The sequence below is a fragment of the Diospyros lotus genome, chromosome 8, assembly GCF_014633365.1.
Source record: "Diospyros lotus cultivar Yz01 chromosome 8, ASM1463336v1, whole genome shotgun sequence".
Lineage (NCBI taxonomy): Eukaryota > Viridiplantae > Streptophyta > Magnoliopsida > Ericales > Ebenaceae > Diospyros > Diospyros lotus.
This window is the reverse complement of record NC_068345.1, coordinates 20,729,018-20,741,428: the sequence shown is the minus strand read 5'-3', so window position 1 is coordinate 20,741,428 and position 12,411 is coordinate 20,729,018. Positions and strand designations below refer to the sequence as shown.

The window sequence follows — 12,411 nt, the reverse complement described above, 5'->3', positions numbered from 1 at the left end:
GTGTTTGACATGCTCCTTTCTCCAAATCTTTCACATAGCTTTTCAGTGAATTCTCCCCATTTATAGTTCTCCCTTGCTCGGGTCCACCCTTGGAACCATGCATCCACCATGTCATCAAAGTAGGCAACAGCTAAAGCTACCCTTGTCGTCGTTTGAACCTCATCCTCCTGCTCTACTTTAATTTCTAATGTCCCATTCCCTTGGTTCATCCTCTCGTTATGTAAAATCGGTTCTGTTCTAATTCTAGGGGGAAAGTTAGGGGCCATTCTTACCTGGTTTTGCTAGGTAAACATCAACATGAACTGTTAAAGTTGATTTCCCATCTCCTCCCTCACCTGGTTGATGGCTTCCCTCATTTGATTTAAACCATCTTCTAGCCTCCGCTCTATACCCGCTATCGCTTCATAATTCTTTTCGGATCCCCGTTCCAATCGGTCCACTCGATTCTGGAACTCCCCCATGGTTGAATTAACTTGCTGGAGTTGTGACTTCATATTCTTCATGCGAGTCCCTTTGGCCATCTCTCTCTCAACGTTGTTAAGCTTCCTGCCAGAATCGATGCTCTAAAATCAAATGTCACAGTTATACCGTGACAATTGCAACTCTCCTAATTCAATATGAATTAGAAGGAATTGCTAAAGAACTGTAGAAAGAAAGAAGGAGATTGGAAAAGAGAGTAAGAGAGAAAGTAGGAAATCAGATTTTTTATAGAACTTTTGATAACCGTTTACTGGAGAAGCCCAGAGCTTATATAGTCTGCTCCAAGGTGCTGTCACAACAGATCACCTCTCGTATAACAAACTATTTTGTCCTATTCTAGCCACCTTTACACCTGGTAAAATTGTCTAGCTAACTACCAGCTGGAAAATATAAAAGTTACAATTAATAGCAGTAAAGGAAACAGCTAAAAGCAACCCAAATCCGCAGCAAAATTGGCCCAAACTTCGGCCTTCTTTTCATTTTGTGACATTAGAGTAGACCACTAGTCAACTTCATCTGGACAGTGTAGCTCAGCCAACTTTGGGCTATGATTTAACTAGTCAAATGGTGTCGGATTGGTATCAAATTTTAGTTTGTTGTAGTTCTATGAAACAGCTTTCAATGATATATGATTTGGTAAATTTGGATAACTGGTCAGTCAAATAGTTATTAGATTACTAGGTGTTGATGAACAACCATCTTTGAGCAATTATTTGAAGGGTCAAATGAAGTCTAATGAACCTTAAATTTTTCTATGTAGTAGATCTTAAAAAGAACTTCCGCGCAGGGGGGGGGTTATAAATCTGTAATTTTTGGTTACTGTTTTGATCTTTCAAAAAATGGAATTATGCAAAAGTGTCAATTTGGTTCAGGGACTGCAGTATCGGAAAACAAAAAATAAGGATTTGTTTCTTGAGAATAGGAGACAGCAAAGCAAGGTAGATTCTTAAACATCAGTAAAGAATGTTTTTATAATATCAAATGACTAACTAGGTTCAATCCTTATATTTCGAACTAATTTGATTAATCACCCTTTAGTAGTGAAACGAAGGATGAAATTAAGGGCGCCACTCACTAAATGTTAGAAATAAATTCCGAACTTAGCCAAGTTAACCCTTAATGATTTGGAACATGACTTGGGTGGGTTAAGGTACCTCTAGTCAGGTAAGAGGGAAATTAAATAAAAAAATTCCCCAGTTTTTAATAATGCTCTGGGAGAGCAGGATCTTACACACATTATAAGTTTAAAAATCTAGGCTTACTACAAAATAAAATCAAAATAGGTTTGTATTTATTAGCCCTACCTCAAAATTCTAAATTTTATGAATTTTAAATTCCAAAAGTTTTATAATAACAGTTTCTAGAATATATATATATATTGAGATTTTTTAATCATATTTATTTTTCTATTTCTATCATGTAAAACTTGAATTATTAATAACCATACACCAAATATATAGTTTATTATCTGAGTGTCCCTACCTTCTTGGGTCTTAGTTTTTCTGAAAATTACCATGTCATAGCTTGAAAAGAACACTTCTAGAATATATGAAGCTCATCACGGTCAAAGAAATGACAGTGGCACATAAACAGAGTGGTTGTGACAGAGTAATGGACAGCACAAAGGGACAGTTGAAAGACCTGTACAAAGAAATAAAAGCAGCAGGATAACAGAAAGGAGAAGGAGAAGGAGAAGAACGTAACTGCAAAGAAGCAGCCAGCAAGGATATAAAGAAGAACCAGAGAACAGAGAACCTATAGAGTATAGAGAGTAGAAAAAAGATAGCAAGCAGCACAAAGGGAAGGAGATACATTTGCAGCAGCTGTGAGCATGCAAAAACAGAGAAGAATAATAAAAGATAACAAGAAAATATTTCACCTCTATTCATCTTAAAAACTGTGCCAATATCTATAAATAGACCATATTTAGAGAGTTGATCAGACTTCTAGAATCAGAAATTAATCCTACCTAATACAGTGATCTAATGCCATTTACATTCTTTTACATAATCTATTAAAAGTCCTAATGAGATCAAAATACCAAAATGTCCCCAAAACCACCCTGAGAAACCTCTTGCCCTCCTCTTTCAAACCCCTTTATTAATTTCTCTCAAAAGCTTCTCCTTCAACCCTTGTTTTCTGCCCCAACCCCTATTTATAGCCAATTTGACAGAAATCACCACCTAAATCCACCAATCATGGGTTTTCTTGGCCTCCAAGGCTCAAGATTAGGCCAAGCCAAAATCCTATCAAATCCGAGATTTAATCAAGAAAAAATCTCTTCCAAATTTCCAGCAATCTTCCTTCTCTCCAATGTGGCAATTTTCCGTCCAAACTGGCCAATCTCAGCTTGTTCCTGTGCCAGCAAGGATGCCTTGGCCATGATTGGCCTAGGCTCGCAGCTGTTTAGGCCCATCCCATCGCCAGAGAAGAAAGCTGACGATGGGAGAGTAGCCAGGGTAATTCAGCAGTGTTCACATTGCTTTTCCAAAAATTACACTTTGCCTCTCCATCTTTATTTTTTCTTTCACTTAACCCCCCTTGTAGGAAGGAAAGTTTTTAGAAATTTCTTGGCCCCCTTCAAAATTTGTCTCTTGGTTTCCATTTTCAAGTTTCAAAAATCACACTAGCACCCTAGTGGACTTTGGAAAAGTGCACATACACCTCAAAAACTTTTGATGAATTACATTAACACCCCAATTTACAAAAATACTCTTGAGATGGTAATTGAATTTACTAAATTACCCGCAGGCCATTTTCTTTTAGAAACTTTACCATCTTTTGTTCTTAAAAATCCCAGGTATTACACATGTTGTCCCAAGTCCCGTGTTCATATCCATGCTTCTTTGCCAATAGGCATAGGCAAAAGCAAGGGGCCCCACTTCCCACCTCCAAGAACAAACATAGAACTCAAGGCAAGCATTAATAATTGTGGCCACTCTGATGAATAATACAGATATGCCTAAGTTACTCACTTGCATGAGTTTCACATAATTAGTGAACAATATTAGGTGAACCATGCTCATTAATATGGCACCACAAGATTGCTTCAAGAATTATAAAAGAATTTCTAGAAAAAAAATAACATTAAAGGGGCACATTCTCTAAAATGGCCAATAAATGCCAAGTCAAAGAGGAAAAAACTCAAAATACAAAGTTCCAGTCCCCATCCTGTTCACTGTAAAAGCATCAATTCCACATAGTAGGTTGAGATGACCGAGGTTCAAATTGTCCAGACTGTCCAAAGAAGATTATTGCGTTCGCAACGCAGAGACAGTTATATGAGCAGTTTTATTTAATAAATTCAAGCAATTAAGTTTGCACAATAAACTGGACATTTGCACTGTGTCAGGAGATTGTTCTTTGCTTTAGAAATCTAACATACCCACTGCCATCAACAAGAAAAAAACCTTCGTCTGTGTTACTGCTAAAGACAGGACTTAATGAGAGGTCTTAATCAGAAGAACACTACAGGATTCCAGAAAGGGCATGATCCAATTGAAAGCAAATAAATTTGCACTATGTGCAATTATTAGGCAATTTATAGATGATTTTCAAGAGACAGAACATCACACAATATACCTTCTCGAAATAAAGAGGGAAACAGTCCATCAGGGGAAATGAGAACAGGCCCTTCTGGCAAAGCCTTTCCATCCTGCAAAGGTGAAAAATAAAAATCCACTTAGAAGAAACAGAAAGTAACAACACCAAGTGAAAAACCTTCTTGACTTCAATTTCATAACTTAATTGAGAGAGAAATTAACTTAATCACCTGCTTAAGGTTAAATAGGAATTGCCTAGTGTGATAGGATTGGGAGATAGAACGTGCACTTAGAAAAAGCAACTGATAACCGTTCTCCTGCAATGAGAATGCATTAAAGGTTGTCATCATCAATCTCGCCAATAGTGTGAGGCAATGATATAGATAAAACTGTACAGGAAACTTTTCAATCTCAAACTCCAGGGACAATAGTAGTAACCAAGAAATAAACCTTTGCAAAGACCATAACTTGAACATGAAAGCATATGGTAAAATTGAGGAAATATATGGTTGCATAAATTTCTGGCTAAGAAACATGGCTGCAAATGTAAGTGTTTATTCACAATGATGGAGTCATGTGAACAGCAATTTGAATCATTCTGCTAAACTGAGAACATAGATGATAACGATGATGATGATAACAAACAGAAAAGGATATGCAAGAAACCTTAATAGCAGAAAATAGATGTGCAACACCAGTTTGTGACCAGTCCATTCCAACCAAAGGCATGAACTGTCCTAGAACATCAGATCTGTAATAAGAAGCAAAGGGAAAAAGAATCAGATAAGCCAAGAGGAGACCTCAGAAGCCCTAAAGGATGACAATAGCAATGAAATACTTCAAACAGAATATGCAACCAAAGAAGCAAGCCAAAACAAACTCAAGAGACAAGCTAGGTTATCCGTACAAAGATGATGAAAGTAACTGAAAGAAAAATGTTCCATACGCTAAATATGAAATTGAATGTAGAAAGGCAATTACGATATTTTGAAGTTCAAATGCAGAGAGCACAAACGTCTTCTAAAACACACAAAACACAACAGCAACAATCACAATCACAATCACAATCCTTAATCCCACTAGGTGGGATGGACTACATGAATTATAGACCTCATACCATCTCTATCCATGGTCATCCTATGTCATGTTTAAGAGTTTTGCATCAAGTTCTCTTTGGTCCTCCTGCCCATCTTTCCTACAAAATTACTTCATGTTGGACGAGATCAAAAAGATTTGAGATTCAAAATAGGAGAGTAATAAGCTAAGGATAAGTCATTATTCTTGTCGAGTAGTTGTTGTAAATTTATATTTAAAATTTGTATTTTGAGTTTGGTTAATTCCTAGTTTTTAGGAGACAAAGGATCCTAAATCTTCTCCTAAATTATAGGAGATAAGATAAGGGTCTCTTGTGTATATATTATTCCCTATTCTTCTAGAATTAATTAATCAAGCATTCTATTTTGACTTGTTTCATGGTATCAGAGCCAAGGCTCGACAAACAACATTAAAGCTTCGTTGTTCTTCTTCATCAGAATCCTACCCTAACCGAAGCCTCCACTACAAGCTCTCCAAACCCTTTTCCTCAATCTGTTCTAGCCTCTTCTTCTCAAAATCTACCAATTGCCTCAATCAATAACCATCCCATACAAATTACTCACCATAAATTAAATGTAGTAATTTTAGAGAATGATTTTAGTCTGTTTTATTGGTAAACAAAGGGAAAGGAAAAACCAGCTATCTCACGAGGGATATTCTTGCTCCTTCTACCGATTCTGCTACCTATGGAACTTGGGAAGCAAAAAATTCAACCATATTGGCATGGTTGATCAACTCGATGGAGCCAAGACTAGGGAGGACTTACCTATTTCACAAAACCACCGAGGAGATTTGGGATTCGGTCCAGGAGATGTATTCCAACCTGGAGAACTCCTCTCAAAGCTTTGAAATAAGGTCAGCTATTAGGACAACAAGGGAAGGTAACATGAGTGTTATAGATTACTTTAATATATTGGTTGAGTTATGGCATGAAATTGATTTATTTCATACTATAAATTGGGAGTGTACTGCTGACAACAAGAGGTATTACAAGATGATTGAAAAAGATAGGATATTTGATTTTCTTCATGGACTTAATACTGATTTAGATGAAGTAAGAGGCAAGATTTTAGGAACAAAACCCCTGCCATCTTTCAGGGAGGTTAGACCGAGATGAGAAGAGAAGAAAGTCGACGAAAGGTAATGCTTCATCAACTCAGTGATCCAAATACAAATCAACAAAATTATGCTCTCGCAACTTTTAAACCCAGGGAAAATTTCTCGAAAGGAAAAGGAAGGGAAAAACAATGGTGTGACCACTATAAAAGGCCTTATCATACCAAGGATACTTGTTGGAAGATCCATGGTAAACCTGCAAACTGGAAGCCTAAAAGCAAGAGAGACAACACCCGATTAGTCTATGTTGCTAAGGCATCCAATGAGGACAAAAGTAGGACAAATTTAAATCTGTCAGAAGAATAAATTTAGGCCCTCTATCGATTGCTAAATCAAGGTACTAGCCCTACCAACCCCTCTACACATTAGCCTACTGCATCCATTGCTCTACAAGGTAATCCCTATCTCTCTTTGACAATGCACAGACTGCCTAAGGATGCTTGGATAATAGACACAGGGGCATCCGACCACACGTCTAGTTCTACTAAGCATATGACCGAATACATTCCCTATAAAGAATCAATTGACATTTCAATAGCTGATGGTACTATATCTCCTGCAGTGGGTCATGGGACTATTTGTCTTTCAAATCTGAAGTTAGAATCAGTTTTATATGTGCCTGGGTTGAGTTACAATCTCTTATCAATGAGTAGGATTACTAAAGATATGAATTGTAGAGTGATATTTCTTCCCTCGTGTTATGTGTTTCAGGACCAAGCATCAGGGATGATGATTGGCAGTGCTGAAATAAAAGATGGACTAAGCTATGGATTAATTGAATGAAATCATTCTATTTTCCCTCTCATGCTTATCCCTCCTTATGTTTGTCTGAATCCTTCCCTCTCCTTCTCAAGTTTTCCTTCTTTATGTTCTGTTTTCTCCCTCCAATATGTTCTTCTTCTTCAATTTCTTCCAAATTTCTTATTCAAACCCTAGGGTTGTGACAAATAGAGGATGGAAATGAAGAAGAAGAACCGAAAGGAATTGGGTGACGAAAAAGGCACAGTTGTTCTAAATTCTTGAGGATAAGAATTGTTTGAAGGGGGAGGGGATTGTCACGACCTTAGGGGTAAGTCAGTAAATGGTCCGACAATAACCACTTGTATGAGCCGATAGTTGCTAACTAGGTGGGGCCTAAGTGGTTAGGCGATTAGCAATGGTATAGTTTTGTTGTTATGTTAGTTAGGTATTGTTAGAGTTGCTCTTATGGTTGTTGCTAGAGGCTCTATAAGAGACCTAGGCAGTAAAAGGAAGGATCATCAAGAATAATAAAACATTCTTTACCTTCAATACTCTCTGTTGACTTTCTCTCATTCTATCTCGTTGTTCTTTTTTCCTCATTCTATCTGTTTCCTCCTAAATTCATTCCTTCTTAGAATTCAATTTGAATTCCCTCAATTGACCAACCCGCAATCCAAGGGCTTGATAAGTGGGATAAAATTCAACTCGAATTCCAACAATTGCCCAGTCCTCAATCTAAAGGCTTGACAAGTGGTATAGAATTCAACTCAAATTCCCACGAGTACCCAACCCTCAATTAGAGGGCTTGACAGACCACATAAAATGTTGGATGCATGCCTTCAATTTTAGAAGTTATTTTTTTCGAGAAATAAGGAGCATGTTCATAGTTTTATTAGATTTATGATTTGTTGTTTTTTGTACAGTTATTTGGTTTGTTTTTTTCTGCTGCATTATCTATTAGTGGGATGGAGTTATGGCCCTCAAGTTGTGTTTTGTGTTCAGATTGCTAGTTGGGTAGTGGATCCTTAATTTAAGGAAGTGGGGAGTGTTTCTCCTAAACTGTATATATATTTGTCATGTATTAACTTGTAAGGGGAGTCTATTGTAATTAGAGATAGTAAAGGGGTGAAAACAGTATAAATTGAAAGCTAGTTATAAGGGTTGTACTTACTTAGTTTCTGCATTGGCAGTTGGTACATTCCCATGCACATGTAGGCGATTACAACACATGGGAAGTTAAGGATCCAGCTATATATAGTGCTGAATTCTCTTCCACGGATATGAAATTTTAGATAATATTTTATCTCTTTCTCTCTCTCTCTCTCTCTCTTCCTCATTTCTCTCCCTTATTTCTGCATTCTCTCTCTCCCTCTTGATTTCTTTCATCATCTCGATCCTACTGTTGGATTGAGAACCATTGTCACCATTTGAGAAGCTGACAATTCTGGTATCAGAGCAACACTCTTGGGCATTGATCGATACTCAAAAGAATTCTAACCATGGCCAACGGAACAAAGATGAAACAAATGGAATCTTAGCTACAACCGGTGACAACAGCAATGGCAGAGGCACAGAATTGGGTGGGAACGCTCGAACTCTCTATTGGAGCTGGGGTCGATTCCCAGACTAACCAAGCAATGGAACATTGGAGAATAGAGTCGCGAGTAGAGCATTCTGCTTTGGGAACAAATGATGGAGCAAATGCAATTGGTCGCGCGAATGTTCACCAATCAACAATTGATAAGACTCTCTCCAAAGTCGAGAGAAAGAATGGAACCCATTTTCCCTTGAGTGGGAGTCGAACCTCGATCGGTGGGGACGTCGGAGTTTGAGTTCGATGCAGAAACGGTGGGCGAGAATGTAAGAGAAAGGAGGCCAGGAGCTCCAGTTAAACGACACCACCCAAACTACCCTATGCCAAAGCTCAAGATTCCATTGTTTGAGGGAGAGAATCCAAGGTGGAGGACAAGGAGATGTGAAAGAGTATTTTCCCTATATCAAATTCCAGAACAACAGAAGATCACCATGGCTTCTGCTTACTTGAATGACATGGGAGATGCTTGGTATCAAGGGTGGCTCACGGTTAAGGAGGGAAGTCCCTGGAGTGTGTTTGTAGATGACCTGTGTGTGAGGTTCGGAGATAAAAGTATGAGGGACATAATCGAAGAGTTTAATAAACTCAAACAAAAGGGGATAGTCCAAGCTTACCAGCTTAAATTCGAGGAGTTGAGATCATTGATGGTGGTGCACAATCCTCATTTATCCGAGGAGTACTATGTTTTGAGCTTTATTAGTGGCCTAGGGGATGAAGTGAGACCTATGGTGAAGATGATGCAGCCCCACATGGTGAAGCAAGCTGTGGAGAGCGCAAGGTTGTAGGAGATGATCATTGAGGCAATGATTAAAAAACAAAGGAATCAGGTGAGATGAGTGATCACAAGAGGGTGGCAGGCTGGGAATAGAATGGCATCAAGAGAAGTGGGGTCCCAAGGTAAAGGCGTCCTGGCCTTGCCTTCCACCAACCCTGCCCCCGCCACTGGAAGTAAACTGATGGAGCAAAGATGATTAGCGGGTGTATGCTACAAATGTGGGGATAGGTACTTCGTGGGCCACAAGTGTAAAAGATAGCTACTGCTGCTGGAAGGAGAAGATGATGACATTGAGGAAGGAGAGGAGTTATCAAAGATTGAGAGAGAAGACCAAGGGGAGATTTCATTACATACCTGGAAGGGGGTGAACAATAGTAAGGTTATCAAGGTGGAAGGAAGAGCAAACAATCACCCAATCACAGTACTCATAGATAATGGGAGTACCCACAGCTTCTTAGATGAAGCTATGGCAAGAAGATTACAGTGTGAGGTCACTCCTCCCCATCCCTTATCAGTAACTGTTGCTAATGGCAGCAAGGTGATGAGCCAATCATCCTATAAGGACTTCTATTGGGAGATGAATGGAGAAAAATTTTCAACTGATCTGAGGTTGCTCAAGTTGGGGGGTTGTGATGTAGTTGGGAGTGGACTGGATGAAGGGAGTTAGCCCAATCAGTTTCGATTTCAACAAAATGGAGGTGACTTTTGAAAAGAATGGCAGTAAGAAGATCTTATCGGGCAATCTGGAGGTGGGAGTATGCAAGATCATCTCGGGTAAAAGGCTACAAAGAATGTTTAGGAGCTAGTTTCCAAAGGTGGCTCAACTCTTCTCCCTTCATGCAGTGGAATATACTAGCGAAACAACTAGACAAGAAGGAGAGTTACATGTAGTGGTCAACAACCAACCCTTCATCAAAAGAAAGGTACAAGAAATTGACTCTCGTAATCTACTTTTGATTGAGTATAAGGACCTATTTGCAGAACCCCATTCCCTTCCGCCCAAAAAAATACTTTGATCACTTGATTAACCTAAAACCCCAAGCCGAGCCTATGAACCTAAGATGCTATCGATATTCCCCCAAACAGAAAACTGAGATTGAATGCCTTATCCAAGATATGTTAAGCAAATCACTCATTCAACCCAGCAACAGTCCCTTTGCTTCACCCGTTTTGCTTATTAAAAAGAAAGATGGCTCATGGAGATTTTGTGTTGACTACCGTCAACTAAACTCCATAACCATCAAAGACAAGTTTCCAATACCTATAGTAGAAGATCTACTTATTGAGCTTAAGTATGCCACTGTTCTTACCAAGTTAGATCTTAGGTCGGGTTATCATCAAATTTGGATGAAACCTGAAGATATCCATAAAACAACCTTCAAGACCCATCAAGGACATTATGAGTTTCTTGTAATGCCCTTCGGCCTGACCAATGCCCCAACCACTTTTCAATACTTGATGAACTGAATTTTTGAACCATAGCTTCGGCAATTCATTTTGGTATTCTTTGATGATATTTTAATCTACAGCCCTTCCTTTGCTCAACACATTGACCACCTAAAAACCACTTTTGAGGTCCTTAGGTTCAATCAATTGTATATTAAAGAGTCAAAGTGTGCTTTTGCTCAAGAGCAAGTGGAGTACTTGGGCCACATTATATCTAAAATAGGGGAAAGCACGGATCCTAGCAAAGTGGCAGCGATGTTGGAATGGCCACGGCCCACGAGTGTGAAGGGACTTAGGGGCTTTCTAGGGTTAACGGGCTACTACCATCGGTTTGTCAAAAACTATGGTATTATTAGCTAGCCCTTAACCGAGTTGCTGAAGAATGATGGGTTCCATTGGGGTCAACAGGCAGAACAAGCTTTTGTTGAACTTAAGAAAGCTGTCAGCAATGTTCCAACGATAGGTCTGTTGGATTTCAACAAGCCCTTCATACTAGAAACGGATGCAAGTGCTAGTGGAATTGGGGTTGTTTTGGTTCAAGAGGGTAGGCCCCTAGCCTTTCTAAGCCAAGCATTGGCACCTAAGCACCTAGGATTAAGTATATACGAGAAAGAAATGCTAGTTGTATTGATGGTTGTGGATAAGTGGCGTCATTATTTGGAAAGAGGTACATTTGTGATTAAAACAGACTATGAGAGTCTGAAATTTTTGTTGCAACAACGGTTACACACTCACTTGAAGCAAAAGGGTATGACAAAATTAATGGGGCTGGATTATTCTATACAGTATAGGAAAGGGAAAGAGAATAAGGCAGCTGATGCCTTGTCGCAATGTTTCAAAGGGGGCCATTCAGCTGCATTAACTATGGTTATTCCAGATTAGTGCCAAGAAATTAGTTCAAGTTATGAATCAGACGGGGCAGCTAAGGAGCTATTGCAACAATTAGTGGTCAGTCTGACTGCTAAACCGAGATATACTTTGGCCAATGGCATCATCAGGTACCAAGGAAGGTTAGTTTTGGGAAATGATGAAAGGCTCAAACGTAAGGTGATTGAGGCTTTGCATAATTCTCCTATGGGAGGACATTCTGGTATTGTCAATACCTATCATAAGGTAAGACAACTTTTCCAATGGTCGGGATTAAAGAAGGATGTGATGGAGTTTGTGATGGGGTGTGACATTTGCAAGAGGTGCAAAACAAAAAATGTGGCCTATCCTGGATTATTACAACCATTAGACATTCCAGGGGGACCTTGGGAGAGCATTTCCATGGACTTTATTGAAGGACTTCCAAGGTCAGAAGGGAAGGATTGTATTATGGTGATTGTGGACCAATTCATCAAATACAACCACTTTATTGGGCTTTCTCATCCTCATACTGCTCAAGAAATTGTTAGGGTCTTCATGGATCATATAGTAACATTGCATGGGGTACCCAAGGCTATAATATCAGATAGAGATAAGATCTTTACTAGCCTACTTTGGAAGGAGTTAATGAGGTTATTGGGGGTCAAGCTCAATATGTCAACAGCCTATCATCCTGAATCGGATGGGAAAACGGAAAGGGTTAATCAAGGTCTAGAGATGTACTTGAGATGTTTATGTTTCTTGCAACCAAAATC

The 12,411-nt window shown here is 39.0% G+C and overlaps 1 protein-coding gene across 2 annotated transcripts in view; it reads right to left on the bottom strand.

The window, feature by feature from the left end:
- LOC127807510 (phosphatidate phosphatase PAH2-like) overlaps window positions 1-12,411 on the bottom strand; it is a 64,912-nt gene that overhangs the window by 39,596 nt on the left and 12,905 nt on the right. For both annotated transcript variants that reach the window (XM_052345408.1, XM_052345409.1), the window contains 3 exons: window positions 4,689-4,773; window positions 4,253-4,339; window positions 4,063-4,135 (listed from right to left, as the gene is read on the bottom strand). In XM_052345408.1, coding sequence (XP_052201368.1) covers window positions 4,063-4,135; window positions 4,253-4,339; window positions 4,689-4,773 — 245 coding nt within the window. The remainder of the gene's footprint in view (window positions 1-4,062; window positions 4,136-4,252; window positions 4,340-4,688; window positions 4,774-12,411) is intronic.